The sequence below is a fragment of the Neltuma alba genome, unplaced genomic scaffold (genome assembly GCF_004799145.2).
Source record: "Neltuma alba isolate B1F8T4 unplaced genomic scaffold, ASM479914v2 tig00002446_pilon, whole genome shotgun sequence".
Classification (NCBI taxonomy): domain Eukaryota; kingdom Viridiplantae; phylum Streptophyta; class Magnoliopsida; order Fabales; family Fabaceae; genus Neltuma; species Neltuma alba.
The window spans coordinates 115623-135104 of NW_021632864.1; the positions used below are offsets into that span (position 1 = coordinate 115623).

The 19482-nt window shown below is 33.6% G+C and overlaps 2 protein-coding genes across 3 annotated transcripts; one reads left to right on the forward strand and one right to left on the reverse strand.

Moving 5' to 3' along the window:
• Positions 1 to 270: 270 nt before the first annotated feature.
• LOC114728256 (B3 domain-containing protein Os01g0234100-like) lies at positions 271 to 4956 on the reverse strand. The gene is made up of 6 exons (XM_028915136.1): positions 4897 to 4956; positions 2155 to 2186; positions 1909 to 2044; positions 1230 to 1436; positions 1036 to 1126; positions 271 to 950 (listed from the first exon to the last, which is right to left on the reverse strand). Exons 1-6 carry the CDS (start codon positions 4954 to 4956, stop codon positions 271 to 273), a joined length of 1206 nt encoding a protein of 401 aa, XP_028770969.1.
• A 5701-nt stretch (positions 4957 to 10657) lies between these two features.
• On the forward strand, positions 10658 to 18596 carry LOC114728657 (tRNA uridine 5-carboxymethylaminomethyl modification enzyme MnmG). 2 transcript variants are annotated; one of them, XM_028915585.1, is made up of 13 exons: positions 10658 to 10892; positions 11088 to 11236; positions 11612 to 11703; positions 13112 to 13225; positions 14152 to 14503; positions 14979 to 15158; positions 15390 to 15470; positions 16409 to 16627; positions 16785 to 16927; positions 17021 to 17187; positions 17340 to 17557; positions 17651 to 17743; positions 18126 to 18596. In XM_028915585.1, the coding sequence occupies exons 1-13, from the start codon at positions 10697 to 10699 to the stop codon at positions 18327 to 18329; spliced, it is 2208 nt and encodes a 735-aa protein (XP_028771418.1). In that variant the 5' UTR covers positions 10658 to 10696; the 3' UTR covers positions 18330 to 18596. The 2 variants fall into 2 exon arrangements, with proteins under 2 accessions (XP_028771418.1, XP_028771426.1); XM_028915593.1 differs by having other exon boundaries at positions 14152 to 14481; positions 14993 to 15158.
• Positions 18597 to 19482: the final 886 nt, after the last annotated feature.

Consider the following 19482-nt stretch of genomic DNA (forward strand, 5'->3'; position numbering starts at 1 on the left):
CAACTCCCGTCCTGCACTACCGGGCAAAAGAATATGCAAGGTATCGACTTCCCTGTGCTAGTCAGTAACCTAGAGCCTCAGATGAAATACAGGAGCAATTCCAAAGGCTCTACCAAAAAAACAAAAAACAAAAAAAAAAGTATTCCCCACAACATTTTCTACTCATAAGACTAAGTTCAAACTTTACCAAAAGACAAAAAATATTCAGATATTTTCATGTCATATTTCTATAACTAATTGGAAAACATATGAGAAATCATCTTTGCTATATCACCAGGGAGTTTTAGCCAGATCTTGAAACTCAGCTTCTAATCTCTCAAGGTTCTGATTTTGGGAGTCAAGCTCACCATCAAGTCTCCTTATGGTCTTTTTCACTTCCTCAATTTTTTGTTCAAGAACTTTCTTTTCCTCCTCGGCTTGATCTCGTTTAATTCTCGTCTCTGTGTACCTCTTGGATTTTGAAGCTAAACTCATGAGTTGTTCTAGCCTAGCAAGCAAGAAACTAACATTCATGCCGAACATTTCAAGGGCTTTTAAAGATTTATACCACACCTCAAAACTATCCGAAGAGGTTGTGATCTTGCTGGCTCTAATGGCATCGGCAATATTAATGGTCTCGCAGATCATTCCAACAACAAGTTTACAGTTCTGACCTTCAAGAAGATGCTCATGAAGAAACATTCCCTGACTGCAACAAAGTTCATAGTACTTGGTCTTGAGGTGTTTGGATAGTTCTGAGTCAAGTACCAGACCATCAACCACAATGCTGAAATTCTCAATACTTGTGACTTGTTGGAAAGTGATTGTAGATCCTGATAATCTTATCCCATTCAAAACTTCATAGCCAAGATTTTGATCTAGATCACTAGTATTTTCAGGTTGTTCTAATGACGGCATGTTAGCATCACATATCATCGTGCTATCGCTTGGATCGTTTTCTTGAGAAACATCTAGAGAGATAAGAACTTAAGAAGCAATTAGAAACAGAGGAATCTCAAAAAGTAAGAAAAGAAATGAGAATCATAGGAAACTTACTAGAATCATGTTGTTTCACGCAACCATCTAAATGTAGAAGGCTAAGCGCAACATCCACCTCGTTTGCCCCATGAGATCGTATGATGTATACCTTTGGGCATGAAAGACACTAAAGATTACTAAAATGACTCAAACAATGAAGTATTATGACAAGGTCTCACTTATTAATTTCCTCATAATTCTGAAGCTATTACCTTGAACTTGCAAGGATGGATTAAATGGAAAACCAAAACATCTCCCTTACGTAAATTGTGAGCCGTGGAGAAGCCTCTCCATCCACCACTTAAGCCCACCTTGTCGGCAAGATATTTTGTTTCGTATTCTCTTCCACTCTCATCTTCCAAAACAATTGTAGTATCAACCTTCGGCAAATGCGTTTTACAGAAAGGTTTAGGAAGACCCTGCCATAACAAAATTTAGTTCCAAGTGCATCATTCTTGTACTTCCCATGTTGTTTGTTATCAAAATTTTCAATAAGAACATATAACATGTGAAAATAGTTTTGAAGGACCCCTTATTTAGCTGTAAAATACACCTATCCCTTGACACTCTCTATAGTCCTAAATATAGTAGCTAGATAACTAATTCATAAAGATTAAAGACATTCAAAGAGTTAGTTATTTGTAAAACATGTGTGTCAGTTTTTCTAAAACATTCCCTTTGATCATTTACTTATATTGATATAAACAAACCTTTTAATATATGTAATTAATAGAGATAGTTTGGAAGAAATTATAAATTCAGGAGACTCAGAATCAAAGCAATCATGCTCAACTTGCTCCTACATTTAAGACCAGAATGACTATTTTCAATGGTGAACCTAGTAACAAACACTAAAAAGCAATGCTTAGGTTTCATGTTAAGGAATTTTACTAGCCAAAATCCACCAGAAACATGTGATGGGAGCATGAACTTGATAAGGCTTGGAAATTGAATGGATAGATTTGCTTGAACTTCTTTTGCTCGCTCAAAAGCAAGAGACTCAGATTCAATGGTTGATCGCTTTGGCCTGCGTAAATACAGAGTAAAAATTAAAAAAGGGGGGTTCATTATCTTCTACACTCTGCAATATATCATGAGATTATGTAGCAATACAGGTAAATTAATTATTAGACTGACCTCAAACCTTTTTCTGGCTTCCCACGTATAACCTGTTCAAAATTTCTATCCAATAAGACACCGGATGATTCGTGAAATCCGAAACAAACAATAATTTACACTCTCATCTATCTGACCTCTGGATAGAGCTAGTAATATGTGCATATGACAAGTAAATTAGTATCATTATTTACTTGTCCACATAATCGCAAAAATTCCAAGAAAAACTAGAACTTTAATTTATGGATAAGTAAATTACTATCATTATTGGCACCTCTTATATATCTACCCGCAAAGGCTCAAGATACATTAGATTATTACAATTTTTGTCACAAACTGCATAATAATAGTAAATCACACATTTCATTTTGCCTTTTTCATGGCCAAACAAACACTAAAAACGAACATCAGAGTCAGTACAATGCCTACTAATTTAGAAGATCATTATAGTGTTTGTGTCTTTACCTTCTTTCGCACTCTGCCTCTCTTTACCTGAAATGCAATATATTGTATTCTTTTAGTATTCCAAACGTACCAAAGATCTGGAAATTAGAAAAGAACACCACAGGGATAGAGAGACCTCTGGAAAAGTGGCTGAATATCTTGGCTTCATATTGGAATTTTCAATAGCGCCCATGGATGAACAAGTTCCTCTGTGGGGAAGAAAAGGACAAAAGAGCGTTGTTTTACATTAAACAACAGTCAAAATTGGAGCCAAAATTCAAAATACGTTCTTTGTCATATTTGTTTCCCAATACCAAATGTCAACACAGAGACCAACCAAACAACACATCTAAACTAACGTATCAATCATCAATCAAGATCAACACTTGATATAAAATTTATAATAGGTGACTATTCTTAAATAATGAATAGCTTAATTTTTAGTATTATATTCATAATTAATCACACTATATACAAATCCTAAACAACTCATGTTTTGCTGGTAAAAACCAAAAAAAAAAAAACTCATGTTTGAAATTTTACACAACACACGACACATCCAGTCATCTAATTAATACTACCTCCAATCCTTAATATAAGATCTAACTGACTAATTAGAAAAGATTAAGAAAGTTATTAAATTACTTAATTATAGCATATATTAAATGATCTCTATAAAATACTTATGTGTTATTAGATTAGATATCAATTTATAAGTAAGACAACTAGGTCTTAGGACCAATAGTGTATTAATAATGGATATACAGCAAAATCTAGGACAACAACATTATAACTCATTTAATTGTGTACATGGAAAAACAAATTTGTGGTTCAATATGTAAGTGCTCTTTAGTGAAGTCTTATAACCCAAGTCACTTGAACTTTCCTTCGGGGGAGTTAAAAAAAAAAAAAAACTCTACAGTCAACCCATTTTTACACCTGGTCTAAACCAATCAAACTGGTAGGTTCACCAGTTCCATCGGTTTGGGATGTGTTTGGATTTATATTGGGCAAAACTAACTTCTGGTCCAACTGACCTTTGTAACTGAAGTTAAAGTAAAAATCAGTTAGTGTAATGTGATTTATATTTGGATAGGTGCTTATAAAAAATTAGTTGAAAAAGTTAAAAGTCGTTTAAATGATTAAATAGAAAAATAAGTTCAGCTATAAAAATCTATGAGAAAGCGTGAAACTACAGTTTGAAATGGAAAAGTCATATTTTCCTCCATTAAGTTCAACTGAGATTGAAGGTCAAAAGTTGGTTGGGTTTTTAGCCCCAGCCAAACAACCATTTGTGTCCAACTCAGCTGCAAACTTCAGTTTCGCATTTTCCTAGGAGCTTTTACTGTTTCCACCTGCAATCCAAACATAGCCTTGGTAATTAGCAAATTACATACACACACATATATATTTTTGTCCCTGATAAACGCAGAGAAAAAGGAAGATATCCATATACCTGGGGAAGATGAATAAGAAGATATGATTTTATAAATAAAAGCTGGCTAAGTGAGGAAGAAAACGCAGGATGCCTCAGCGAAGAGTGGAAAAACAGAGACCATGGAGATGGAGTGATATCATAACAGAGGCACAACCTGTTTTCTTGTTGACAAGTGTGAGTGAATCACTTTTACTTGTCACCATGGGCAAACCAATGGCTGAGACTGCTGGCATTTTCTACATCCCACTTAATACCAAAAACCAGAAATAACTATTATTAAAGACTTTTTATCTTTAATATAGAATAATCAAAATTAATAAAAATATATTCATTTATTTAGAATTGATTTCACCATTAATTTTCTTTTTTCAATTAAAGGATAGGCACTAATAACTCAAGTTCTAAGTGGAATCAAATTTATGACTTCTTATGCCACTGGATAACATATTTGACGTGTCAGCTACCTCTTCTTCTGTTGTTGATTAATTTTGTGTTTCTTTTTAATATTAGATTCCACTTCATGAGTCACATTTAAATATATTATAAGCAAAAAAATATATAGTTCAAATTTTTGATATAAAATATTACTCATTTTAAAAATAAATAGGAAAAACGTTTCAGAAGGGGAGAGAAAAGACACCCAAAATGCTAATAAGGCTATTAGCATTTGATAAATTCTGCCAAGTGCCAACATATTTACATATCAATCAAATCAAGCTACCTCAAACATGCGAAACATTCATGCATCACCCAAAAGAAATACCTTCCTTATCTTCCTCGTGTAACAAGTATCAATAACAAACAAAGCAGGGCAGGGTTAGATGTAAAAGCAACGATGTTCAGTAGTTCACGAGCAGAGGGATGATCATATTCAAAATCACCTCTTTGCCATTGTCGAACCAATTGCTGCCCTTCTTCTCAGTATCATAAAAGCTTGTCATTTCCTGAGTTACTCTGGAAACCCAAAAATATTTAACCACTTTATTCTAAAATCTCTAAAATTGCAGAATCATCGTTGGATGCCATGAAAAATGCATAAGCTTCAAGACGCAGAGAAAGAACAGAAAGAAGAAGAAGAAGAACGTACCATTTCGTATGATGGAATGTGAAAACTTTCCCAAACCTTGAGCACCCGCACATAAGGAGTAGAGAAAGAAAGAGTCAGAATACGCTGATGAAGAAATGGAAGTTATAAAAAGAAAAACAAAGTTGATGTAAGGAGGGATTCTAATTTCATTACCCTGAGACGGTAAAAAAAACTACTCATTTATTTAACTAGTCTGATTAGATTAAAAAAATTAAATAAGTTAGTTAATTATAAAAAAATGATATATTTTTTTAAAACACCATAATTATCTTTCTATATTAATATCTCTTTTATTTTTTTTACTTAATTATAATTGAAAGAGATCTATAAAAATAATTTTAAAAAATTATTAAATATAAAAAATGAATCTTATATTTAGAAATAAAATCAATTTAAAAATTAGATTCTATACTGAAAAAATAAATAAAAAAAGAGTTAACCCAGAAATTTGAAATTTGAATGGAGAGCCAAAAACGAGAAATATGAATATATTTTGATGTGACAGAATTGTTCTGACAATATGAAGTCATGAATCACCGTGTCTAGGAGACAACAAGGATGGTGAAAAAGTGCAGAACCAGGCTTGGATGAGAAGATAAGTGGCGTTTGGCAGCCCTATAACCACTTAAAAAAAAGTTTTTATATAAACTGGGATAATTTTTTTTCCTCATATAAACGAGAAATCTTGAATTTTTTAAAATTACTGTTGAAAAGCTAAAATAGTGCAAAACGAGGCGGGGATCCACTGGGAAGAGGCTTCAAATTCATTTTCTATTCGGTTTCTGAGCCAATAAGAAGGAAAGAAACGTTGTTAACTCCTATTCGGTTTTTGAGCTCACAAGTACCGTATGGAACAGTTTATAAGTAGTTTTTTAATAGTAATTTATAAAATACAAGACAAGTATGTGATAGGAGTTTTGTCTCGACTTATGTAAAACATGCTTATAAAGAATTTCTTAAATCTTCCCAAACAGGTCCAAGAAGTAAGAAACGTTGGATGGTGAAAGAAAGAGAATGTACAGTAAAGAAAGATTGTAAGTAGAGGCTTGAGCTGTGAGATCATGAATGCATTTAATATTAAAATAAATAATTAAATAGAAGTAAAATAAGAAATTAAGAAAAAAAATTTGAAACATCCTCTAAATATCTTTTATAAAGAAAATAATAAATAACTACAGGTCATTTTCAACTTTTGATTATGGAAGTACTTAATTTTTCAACTGCCTCATTAAAGAAGAGCACTCAATTTATTCATTAAAAGTCACTTTCAATTACTTCATTACAATTGAAAAAATTAACTTGTCAAAAAAATTTTAAATTGAATGAAAAGGAGGAGAGAAACACAGATAAAAATACTACTCTTCTGAACCCACTTTATAATGTAATTTACACTTTACGACAAAGTAGACTTTATATTTAGAACTAGAGTATTTTTTTTTTTTAAATGTTAAAGGAGGAAAACACTGGGCATTCGAATACTGAATTATGATAAAATTTTCTTTTTAGAAATTTGTGACGAATTTGGAATTCATCCTAAAAGATGTTCTATAACAAAAACTGGAGGGACTACGTTTATTGCGGATTTTAGCTACAAATCAAGTGGGCATTTTTTTCCCCAGGGGGAGCTTAACTGATGTGTGACTTTATAAAACTGTTTCCATGTTAAAAGATTAAAAGCATAAAAAGCAATCAATTGTTGATCACTTGATAGAATAGTAGCACAAATATAATTTCTTTTAGCTGAAGTTGTTTTGTCAACTAATATTATATTCTTCCATATATATATTTTTTGATGAAACATCAGGGTATCCACCAGCGGACCTGGTGACTAATCCCTTCGCTAGCTTGTAGACACCTCGATGGGTGAGAGAGTTAGCCCGGGGCTTTAAAGCTTTTTTATGCCCAAAGCGAAGATCGAACCTTCAATACTTGGTTGAGAGGAGATGAGCCTGTACCGCTCAACCACACCCCTGGGTTCTTCCGTATATATTGATCTAGATATAGAATCGGTATCACCTCCTTAGGTTTGGTTGGAGAAAAATGGAATGAGAAATTTTTTTAATAAATTTGATTTTAAAAATTGAAAAAATAAGGTTATTTTTATTATTATTTTTTATAAAATTTTCACTATTATTTAATATTTCATTTTTTATTTAAATTTTATAATTTCACTTATTATATATTTTTAAAAATTAAAGTCGTTAAAAATCCTCATTCCTTCAATTCTCTCCAATCAAATAAATCTTAAGAAAATCCTTGATGCTATTGGGCACTAGGCACTCGAATGGGTTTGCCTTATAGGGTTACCGGCTTAGATAAGTCGGTCATACAAGCCGAAATTTTAAAAATATCTCATTTTGCTTTGCCCAACTTTTAAACTGACAGATTCAAGCTGGCCTGCACGATTTTGACCTGTTTTTTTAAAAAAAGTAATTTTTAATATTTTTCATATGTTTTATTAAAAAATAAAAATAAAACAATAAAATTATTGATAAAAGATATAAATATAAATAAAATTAAGTTACAAACATAAAATACCATCATATCTATCTAAACATTCATCAATATTCAAAAACATTTAAAGGTGTGTTTGGATTAGTAGTGACAAAAGTTGCTTTAATTTCATCTGGCTTTTGTCAACTTAAATTAAAATAAAAGTGTAATGTAATTATAAAAATATTTAATATATTATTGAAAAAATTTAAAAATACCAAATACAAGATTTCAATCCATTTTATTTCTAATATTTATTCATTTTAGCCCAAAATAATTCTTATGGTAATTACATGATATTTTAGGAAAAACAAATCAATTTATTACCAATAACTAACTTAACTAATTTTTTTTAATATTTTCAAATTATATATCTAACTTTTATATTAAATATTAAGGACGGATAATATCAAATTATTAGATTTGTTAGGAGCAATTTTGTCTTTTTTGGTTGTCATCTTTTCTCTCTCCACAATGCGCTGGTAAAAGCTCCTCAGATTAGTTTCAGCGTTGGAATGGTTTTTACCTAATAGCTCTTTCGGGAAAAAGCTAACCCAAATCTTTGTTCAAGCCTCCACCTACCAAAAATGTATGTTTGCCTCATTCCGATGAAAATGTGCATCCAAACACACACTAAAACATCTATTAACAAGGTAACAATATTTAACCCCAAGGAGTTAGGTCAGCTGACTGGGACTGTCCTAGCTTAATCACGGGTCTCGAGTTCGAGCTGTGGGAACGCAGCACCTTGAGGGCCAGAGGGCGCCGACCGAAAGGTTCCTTGCAAGTCTTCAATCCGGATTAGTTTGGGGCCGTTGTCATGGCTGAAAGATGCCTATTGTCCTGGGATACCGGATGGAGAAATCCAAAAAAAAAAAAAACAAGGTAACAATATTTAAAAGTTATATCAACTGTGTTGTGTAATTAATAAACACTATGATCAATTTTTTAAAACTTTGTAATCATTATCATCAACTACTCCTCTTTATGAGTATGCTCTTCTTTAGTAATAAAAATATCAAAATTTTCTTCTTCATAGAAAATTGTCTTTTAAATTATGTGATCTAGCTATTATTTTATTTTATTGTTAAAACTTACAAATTTTTAATTTAAATTATAGAATCACAAGTTATCTAAGTATAAAAATATTTTATTGTCAAATATATGGTTTAAAAATATTAATACATATAATATAAATCAAATCATTATTAAAATTCAAACTAACCCATTTTTTAAAATTTAATTGAACAAATTATAGTCTAAAACCAAATAAATTAAACCATTTTATAAAATTTAATTTCAAAATGATGATAACTAAATATTTAAAATATCATCAACAATATTAAAAAATTAATAATATTAGTATTATATAAAAACTTTAAAAAAATAAAACAGTCTAGATGGGCCAACTCTGCTGTCCTTTTAAACTTGTTTTTCATTTGAAGGAAAAATTTTAAACCTAGTTCTTACTATTTTCAAATCTAAACAAGCCGGGCCGATAGATTTGGTTTATTTCCTAGCTCTAAATATGCTATATATCACCCCCACACGATATACAAATTTATAGATGCAAAAACACAAACAGAGGTAGGTAGAGAGACAAAAAAAATGTTTGGGTAAAAACAAAACCACAGTTTTAGAAGTGATTTTACGGAGTTTAAAGAGGATGTTACGAATGGAAATAAATCCATAGTTTTAAAAGTGTTTTTACATTATACGAAATAAATATATGGAGGAATTTGCCTCTATTTGAAAAACAGTGTTTTTTAGATAATCCAAACACCCCCTAAAAAAATATATAAAAGACCTCAAAGATGGATCAATGAAGTCTTTTCTTTGACTGATTTAGGGTGTATTTGGGATCATATTTGGAGTCCCAAACTGACTTCTCAATAGGCAAAAGGATTTATTTGGATTTGGGATTTGTTTGGAATCATGTTTTTGCAATATGACTTATTTGTGCAAATGAGCTTTTAAAGAGAAGCTCCATTTTCTTGCTTTCACCAATCTATCTAAGAAAATTTGTTGAAGCATTAATAGTAATTTTTCACCTACTTATCATATATTCATTTTGGGTGTCTGTATTTTTTTTTTTTTCAGTTGGGAAGTCTAAAAAACGAGAAGAACAGAGGTGCAACGTTTGCCACCATTAAATATATATCTTTATCTATTAAATATATTTAATTAAGTATTTAATATTTTTTGATTTCTTCCTAACCATAAATTAAATTTATTTATTTTTAATACTTCTTTTAAAATGGTCATATTATATATAATATTACATATATATTACTTAATAAAATTCTTGTTATTTTTAAGTCATTTTATATTTAAACTTACTTTTCTATTAATCATCTAAACAAGTTTTAGTTTCTCAAGCTTTTCTATTAATCATCTAAATAATTTTTATGGTCATTTTTAATTAATATACATGCTACTTCTTGTTATGTATCAAAAAAAGTTGCTTTGTTAATATCAAATTTAGACTTGTTATTTCTCAATTAAAACTTGTCATTCTCAGGTAAATTGTTGTCATGGGTTAGAGTCACAGTAGAAGAGTTAACTTATATTTTTATTTGTATTATAAAATTAAAAAATCTTTAATGGCCTAATGGTTATTTTTTTTGTTGGCCCAAATGGCTAAGGGGTTTTGGGATCAAATCCCACCCCCCCACTTTGAACCAATATTCTTCTATGCAAAAAAAAAAACTGTGACCAAAAAACTCTACCGGCAGCCACCACATCGGTGGCCGACGGCGGCGGCAGACCACCGGCCACCAGTGAGACGCTGAGTTTTAAAACAAATATTATTTTTGTCATTTTACTGAATTTCAAAATTTTAATTTGGGAAAGACTTCCCTCTTTGTCATTATATTTTCTTAACTTTCCAAATTAGAATATCATATATTCTACTTTTTTATTTGTAATTTTCTCTTTAATAAATTCTCTTTTTACTACTTGTCTGAAAAAAAAAAAAAACAACGGAAAGAAAGAATAGAGAAAAGAAGTTAAAAAAACTAAAAAGAACCGAAAAACCACATCACGCATTCCTGCGTTCCGTTGCGTTACGTTGCGGGTGAGGGGATAGAGAATTCGCTGGAATGGCAGCAGCGACGCTGCTTGCTCTCAATCTCTCAGGCCTTGGTCGTCACCTCTGCAAAACACTCTTGTCCATATCCTCTCCTTCTCGAGCTTTTCTGAAATCTCATCATCTTACCTTCCACAAGCAATTTCGCCGTCCACTCTCCTCTCCCTCCGCTTTATCCCGCCGCTTCTCTGCCCGTTCCAGCTCTCCAGGTTCGACAATTTCTTGTTTCGGGCTTCAATTTGCATGTTCATGTTAAAGTCGCTACTATTTAGATACTCAATTTTCTCAATATTTTGCTGCTACGTCCTTTTTCTCTCAGACCAAAATGAAAAATTAATAATTAGCTGATGGATTTTGAGCAGACTGTTTTTTTACCCAATACTTACTAATCCGAGACTTTTCAGATTTGGATTACGCTGGAGCAGCAGATGAAAAATATGATGTGATTGTAGTTGGAGGAGGACATGCTGGGTGTGAAGCTGCACTTGCAGCTGCCCGCTTGGGGGCAAAAACTCTTCTCCTCACGCTAAATATTGATCGGATTGCATGGCAGGTTACTAGCATTTTGCATGATTCGTCTTTCATTTGTATTTTCTTTGTTTTTTCCGACATTTTGATACTTAGATCTTGCGGTTCATCAAAACCTTTGTTAGCAAACCTCTCCGTGGCAATGCTGTCTTGTTGCTGCATCAGGAATTTGTAATTTGAAATTATTTTTTGCGTTACAATAAGTTAAAGGAATTTTAATAGTTAATAATTAGTAATTCAAGAAAGCAGCTTATCCATGTTTGAAATTTCATCTGCCTTCACTTCGACATGTGCTCTCCCTTTCCTCCCATATATCTGAGAACAGTTAAGCCCAAAAATGCAAGATGTGTAATTCAAGTCCAAAACTTGTCAAGTTTCTAATGAAGACTGTTTGTTGCAGCCTTGCAATCCAGCAGTTGGTGGACCTGCAAAGTCTCAACTAGTTCATGAGGTTGATGCGCTAGGTGGTGAAATAGGGAAAATTGCTGACAGGTAGTGTGACATAGTTATTAAGTTCCAATGGAGTTCTTTAGCGTGAGATTTGCTGTATGCTTTGAGGTTGCAGTTATGCATGACTGCAATTGTAAGATAGTAACTTGCATCTTATTCTGTCTCCCTCCCTCCCTCCCTCTTTGTGACACACACACGCGTATTGGTAGTTATTTCATCGACTATTATTCCAGTTTTTCTTTTGAGGTCCTAGAAGTATAATCAATCTTTCATAAATGTTCTGATAAAAAGGGCAAAAAGAAATAAACTCCAAAGTCTTAAAGGCTACTAAAATATATCTCAGAACAAGGGCCTAATATATAATAACTAGAACTTCTGTTTCCTAATAAGTTATTTCTGGAGTCTCTGACCATTGGAGGTTATGCTAATGCATTTGACAAAATAAGGAAAAAGTGGCGAAAAGAAGTTACTTGTGTTTTGCTGAAGAAAAGAAGTTGCTGCTGTCTTTTGGACAGTTCAAATATATTATGAAATTGTTGGAGTGAAGTAGTTGGGGAAGCTTATTTGTGAACCCTAGGATAGTGAAACAAAAAAATTGGTAAATTCATCCAGTACAACTCTGTGAAAACATTAATAAGATGTACTTCCTGGATATCTGCCTTCAAAATGAAGGAGAAAACCAGAGAGAGACGAAGGTTTGCATTCTCTGTCCTCCCACCCCAAATATATGCTTACTAACTTTGAAGATGTTGAAGTGTGGGGCTTGGCAAATTGAAACACCGGCTAAGCTATTTAATTGTCCTTGATTCAACTGTAAGTTTGCTTCTTGGCCAAAATATAGGTTAATATATTACTCGTTTCTCTTCTAAATTCTAGTAAGTTTTATACTTTCATGTCATATGTGGTCTGTATTAGAAAATCTTGATTGACAAGAGGACACATATGACGTCACCACTCTCAATAACTTACGCAAAATGAATTTTGCATTTGATTTCACCTAAATTTCTGGACACAATATGGCAACCCGGTAAGACTAAAACACAACTTGTTTAAGCTTATACCCATAGAAAAAAAAGTATCTGTTCAAAAAAAATGAGGACGGTGATCAAGTAACGAGCTATTGTCTCTGCCTCATTGACTGGCTTAAACATTAGCTTTAGGCTTCTAAGAAGATGGTGGTTCTCCAGATATGGAATGACTTTTGGATCAACATGCCATTCTAATCCTCTTAAAGAGTCCAAATAACGCTTCTTGCTTTATTTCCTTCCGATTGATGCATCATCCCCTATACATTGAATATATCCACTTTTTTCTTTTTGATATACTCCCACTACCTTCCTAAGATGCTTGAGTTGTGGAGTTTCCAATAAGTTGCATATTTCATGAATTGCTCTAGTTCAAAAAGTGAATATTTAGATAATTTGCTGCTCATGTTTATATTCATCTTCAGATGCTATTTACAAAAGCGTGTACTCAATATCTCAAGAGGTCCTGCTGTCCGTGCACTACGTGCTCAGACTGATAAAAGGGAATATGCCATTCAAATGAAAAATGTAGTAGAAAGGCAAGTCTATGTCCATAAATTTTTTTTTTTGTTAATTCCTGTATCTATTTATTGCTGTAAAAAGATTTGACATGGTGGTCTATAAAATTGTTGTTTTCTGTAAATAATGACCTCGTATATGTCTAGCTTTGTGAGCCAGGTTAGTGCCCTTTGGTCGGCAGTAGATTATGGGTTTAACATGATCAAATACATGTCATAACCTGCACTTCTCAATGTTCACTTGCTTATTTACATCTGCAGACAATGCAAAAAACATAATAGTGGTGCAATGCTGTCATTATATGATATTCATACAAGAATACTAGAAAAAGTAGCTCTTATGCTTTGTAAATGACAAATCAGTTTTTACCGGTCAAACATATTTGCTTTAAAAGCCAAATGCTTAAAGTTAATATCTCAAAGGATTGATACCTGTTCTTTCCAAATTAATATCACAGGCTGACCCCCTTCTCAAATCTGTAATTTGTAACCCTTGGTAAGCAAGGAGCATACGCATATCTAAAGCTATGGACTGATTGTCTGTCATGTTTTATGATCTTAATCTGTTTGATCAATCACTTCCATGGTGAACAGGATGGGAGGGATTGACTAATTAACCCATGTTTGCATATACCCGTGATGATTTTCTTTTGTTTTTTATCTCGTGTCTTTTTAACTCCCTATGATTATATAATTGTTATCCACATCTTTCCTTTGTTGTTTATGTTGATTCTTCACAATTGTATGGCTGTATAATTGTTCATAGTTTCTTCTAGAACTGCTCTTATTGTCAATCTTGACTACAATTTGTAAGAAAGATGAACTCTCAACCAACCTCTCCTAAACTAATTTGGTCCTTTGCTGCCTTTTGTTTGGTCAGATACTTTATGCATTTGCTTGTTTATTATTTTCATCAATGGACATCATTTATTTAAATTTTTTTGCAGCACTCCTAATCTTTCCATTCGAGAGGCTATGGTCACAGATATTTTAGTGGGGAAGAATGACAATGTGGAAGGTGTTTGCACATTTTTTGGAATGAATTTCTATGCTCCCTCCGTTATTCTCACCACAGGGACTTTTATGAGTGGTAAAATTTGGGTTGGTAGGACTTCTATGCCTGCGGGGAGAGCTGGGGAGTCTGCATCACATGGGCTAACTGAGAACTTGCTGCGCTTTGGTTTTGAAACTGATCGATTAAAAACTGGAACCCCAGCCCGCGTAGACATTCGCACTGTTGATTTTTCTGGATTAGAACCTCAGCATGGAGATGAGAGGTGCTTCCATTTGAACCTATATGTATGTTCCGTATGTTTTTCCTTCTTTTTTTTTTTTTTTTAAAAAAACGTGTCTTCAATAGATTGAGGATTTTTTTTTTTTTAAAATCAATAGATTGAGTTTTGATTCATATAAAGTTTTCTTGGCAAGTGATTTGCAATTGTTTTGTCTCAACCCACCAGTGTTATGGCATATAAACACAGGCATGCGCACTCTCACTAATCTACATGTTTACTAAGCATGTGTCATGATCTCAATTCACATTCAAATATGCTAGTACATTGCTACTTGTAGAATTGCGTCTGCTTGTCTTAGTTGCAGGCAGTGCCATTCTCTGTTCTTCTTTTTTTTGCACCTTTCCCTTTTTAAATTCATTCTCTTATTGCCTTGATTGACAGTATGCTAGAGAGTATAGGCTACAATGCAATTATTTGAGTCTCATTAGTCTTAATAAATTATACTTGGATTCTCCTGGAATGCTGATTGAAAATGACAGGTCGGCTGGTTCAGTTTTGATCCTGATGTCCATATTGAAAGAGAGCAAATGTGCTGCTATTTGACCCGCACTACCAGTAGAACTCACCAGATAATTAGAGATAACTTGCATGAAACTCCCACCTATGGAGGATGGGTTGAAGCTAAAGGACCTAGATACTGTCCTTCCATTGAAGATAAGGTGTGTTTAAGAAGTACTTCACTTGCCTTTTTTTTTTTTGGGGGGGGGGGGTAGAGAGTCACAATCATGTTTTTCTTTGTATCATTATTTTCTACACTAGCATATTTAATATTCAGTCCAAAAATCAGTCTGAAATGGTTTTAGGAAAAGGTGAAGTCTGCACTCTGCAGCATCAGCCGCATTGGAATTAGTTCTATTTGTTTTTCTGACATAAAATATTGTTAACTTTAGATTGTAAGGTTTCAAGATAAAGAGTCTCATCAGATATTTCTTGAACCAGAGGGCCGACATGTGCCTGAGCTCTATGTGCAGGTATTTGTTTTCCTCTCTTTCCTATGAATCACAATCAAACGATACTAAAGGACATGATTCTATCTTGTGTGCTGGTGGTTCATTTAGATAATATAAGAAGTTAACAAAAGAATGTGGGTTTATAAGAGATATGTGCACCCCAAGAGATAGTAATGCACAGTTTGAAACTGCTATGTCTAAAGTATGTGCAAGACTCATAGTTTGTCATCCGTTTTTTTTTTTGTTTTTTTTTTTTGCCAATTTTCATCCATTTACTCTTAAAAGACTGTCAGAAATTTTAAAATATTAATGATTTCATGAAACAACCAACAGAGAGAGAGTGAGAGAGAGAATAGACATTTAATGTCTCAAAGGATGAAGATGTGATAGATTGAAGGAGGCGAATGACTGAGAGACAAGTTTAGGGCGACTAAGAGCTAACAGTTTTTATCTGAGATGGAATTATTGCCATTCTTGCTCTGAGTGTACAGAAAAGGGTAAATAATCATGTTCAATATTTACTTCTTCTGTTCAGACGGTATTCTGTTGCTGGAAAAAAATGCAAGATGCACTCAATATCCTTGTAAATTTGTACCAGATGTTCATAATCAAGCTATATTTTTTTGGTACATCCGAAAATCATTAATTTTACTTCATCCTAGGATTTCTACTTAAATTCTCACCCGCCCTGACTGCTTGAGTTAAGCCTGGGAGCCTGGGAGGCATGGTCAACCTCAAGTCATTGTGGTTTCCAATTCAGTGTTTTTTTAATTGTTTGCTCTGTTGTAATCTGACTATCTCTGAGCATGTTTAATAGAAGATTGGAGTTCCTAAATTTTTAATATTGTGATGACTCACGAGTCAGTACCTTACAGTTGTTAAATTATAGCTTCTTGATCTCTAGAATACCACTTGCAATAGAATAAAATATACGTGGTTAACCTTGCTTTCTTTCATAGGGGTTTTCAACTGGTTTACCTGAGAGACTACAGTTACCTTTGTTGAGAACTTTACCTGGACTTGAAAACTGTTCAATGCTGAGGCCTGCATATGCCGTAGAGTATGATTTTTTGCCTGCTCATCAATGTGCTAGATCTCTGATGACAAAGAAAATAGAAGGATTGTTCTTCTCAGGTCAAATAAATGGAACCACAGGCTATGAAGAAGCTGCGGCACAGGTATTATGCCTTTATTCTTCTAAACTTCATTTCTTTAACTGTTTATTTTTGTTTTATCGCTTTTACCTTGGAAAAAGCAGTTTAACTACATTGGTTTATTTGGGCATCTTGCTTATCTGACAAGCTTTCTCAAAATTTACAATATTTTCCTCTTTAGGGCATAATTTCTGGCATCAATGCTGCTAGGCATGCAGATGGTCAGTCACTTGTTATTCTTGAAAGGGAGAGCAGTTATATAGGGACATTAATTGATGATCTAGTCACCAAGGACCTGCGGGAACCTTACCGTATGTTGACAAGGTATGTTAACTGAAGTTATAATTTTCATGTTCAGTGATGCGTTTTTCATTTGTTGACAGTTACATATTTCTAAATTTGCCTTCACCATATTAGCCGGTCAGAGCATAGATTACTCTTGAGATCTGATAATGCCGATAGTCGCCTCACTCCATTGGGTCGTGAAGTTGGGCTGATAGACGATAGGCGCTGGAAATTGTATCAGGAGAAGCAGACTCGAATTTCTGAGGAAAAGAAGCGATTGAAAAGTGTTAGGATTTCAGGTTCCTAGTATTTATTTTCCTTTCCGGCCAGCATCACCCTATCTTATCTATCCAATCTTCTACTTTCTCATAGTAATAAAATATTTTTCTGTTATAAAAACTATATTTTGTTATTCATAATCATGCTCGTTATCCTTCTCACTTCTATCCAGGTGGGGCTTTGGCTGCTGATGTCATGAGTGTATCTGGTCAGCCAGTGAGAGACTCCTCAACACTGGAAAGCCTTCTTAAGAAACCACACATGCAATATGGAATTCTTGATAAGCATGGTTTTGGCAACAGCAACTTATCAAGAATGGAGAAAGAATGTGTCGAGATTGATATTAAGTATGAAGGTTTCATCTTGCGTCAGCAAAGCCAACTTCAACAGGTACAGGCTATTTATAATTTAAAATTTACGCATTTTAACTTATCAGAGGTGTACTGAATGTGTAGTTACACGGCTGTGTTGGTTTACCTGCAGATGGTCGGCCAACAACATAGACCACTCCCTGTGGACTTGAATTATCATGCAATGACAACTTTGTCTCTTGAAGCGCGTGAAAAACTCTCCAAGGTTTGTAGCATGCATCTGTACATATAGGTTATTATTAGAGTTAAGTATTATACAAATTATCCCAATGAAAAAAGTGATGAGATCTCCTCGGAGTCTCATGGAATATGAAACTCGTCATTATGTTACTGATGCTTATGAAAGGAAGAGAAAAATAATCAGACCTCTCCTTCATTTAGGATTGAATCTGACCGTTGTTTTTCTTGAAGAGCTTGTTTGGATTATGGAGAATGAATAAGAAGGGGGTGAAAGAAAATGTTTACTATATCCAAAATCTGTTGCAAAGTATTGATAGTTTCTTCTGCCGTTAAGAATCTGTTTCATCGCTGCAATATTTTTTCCCTATCTGGTACTGAACGATGTAATATCATTTAAACGATTTCAGGTGAGGCCACAAACCATTGGTCAGGCAAGCAGAGTAGGTGGGGTGAGCCCTGCAGATATTACCGCTCTTCTTATTGTTCTTGAAACTAATAGAAGGAAAGCTCAAGAACAAAGGAGATCCGAAATGCTAAATGCCATCAGAACAGATACCCAAGAAGAGGCGACTGAAGTAGTTTCTTGTACCGAAACGGTGAGCTCTGGATAAGCCTTTTCCGCTAGTAAGCAACCATGTTCATATAGACTTCTTTTTTTGTTACAGTGTAGTCCATAGAGATTTTTTGTAGTTCTTGATTAACCCGACTAAATACTGTTATACCGGGTAACTTAAATTAAAACCGCCCCCCCAAGAAAAAAAACCACACAATTTTGTTAGTGAAAATAGAATAAATTTTTATTCTATAATCAATGGATGGTTTTTAGATTTATGAGTATTTAATGAAATTGTTGTCACAAAGCCCCTGAAGTTTGAGAATAAAGGAGACACCAAGTGTTACTTAAATGTCATTAGAACAGATGCTTGAGAAAGGTCTTTTGAAGTAGTTTCGCTTAATGGGACAAGGAGATTTGGATTTTTTTTTTTTTTTTATCCCATCCCACTTTGATCATGCTCTAGCATCGCATCCCGGGGTCGAGGGGATGCTTTCCTGATGTGTGCATGGGCTGGACACATTGGGCCGCAAATAGCAACCCTTTTACTGGCCCAAGGTTGACCTTGGACCCGATTGGGTCCAATCCCGTGAGTGTTGGGTTGGGATTACTTCGGTTTTAAAAGGGAATGATGATGATGATGAAAAATAAAATATTTACCAACAGCTTAGTTGGTAACGGCCTCACACGTAAAAAAAGAACATAAGTTCAAATCTCAAGAAGTGTATTTGTTGAGATTTGGGAGGGTTTTTCTTAATTGTTCTATGCCCGATAAGGATTAGTCTCAAGTTCAATATGATTTGGGATGTCTTTGGTTTCGCCAAAAAAATAAAATAAAATATTGTTTTTATTAACTAGATATATTTTATATTCATCTGAAATATGTCACAGAAAGTAATACCATTAAATCAATTACACACACGCACCATGTCTAACGAGGGCCTTGCCTGGTATCCGTTATCCGCTCAGAGGACTGAGTTCATTAGTGCACGCGTCTGCCGTTTGGCTGCGTTTAACTGTAGGGGCGTTTCTCTTTTGCAGGAAAATTTTATTACTCAGTAAACCAAATTCAAGTTTTGACCTTCAAAAAGCATTATTTGTGGTGATAGAAGTATGTATTAGTTTGAATATTGTTTAATAGTTATTTTTTGGAAACATTTTTAAGAATAAATCGTGCAATGAGAGTTTTGATAAAATTGTTTTCACGACAT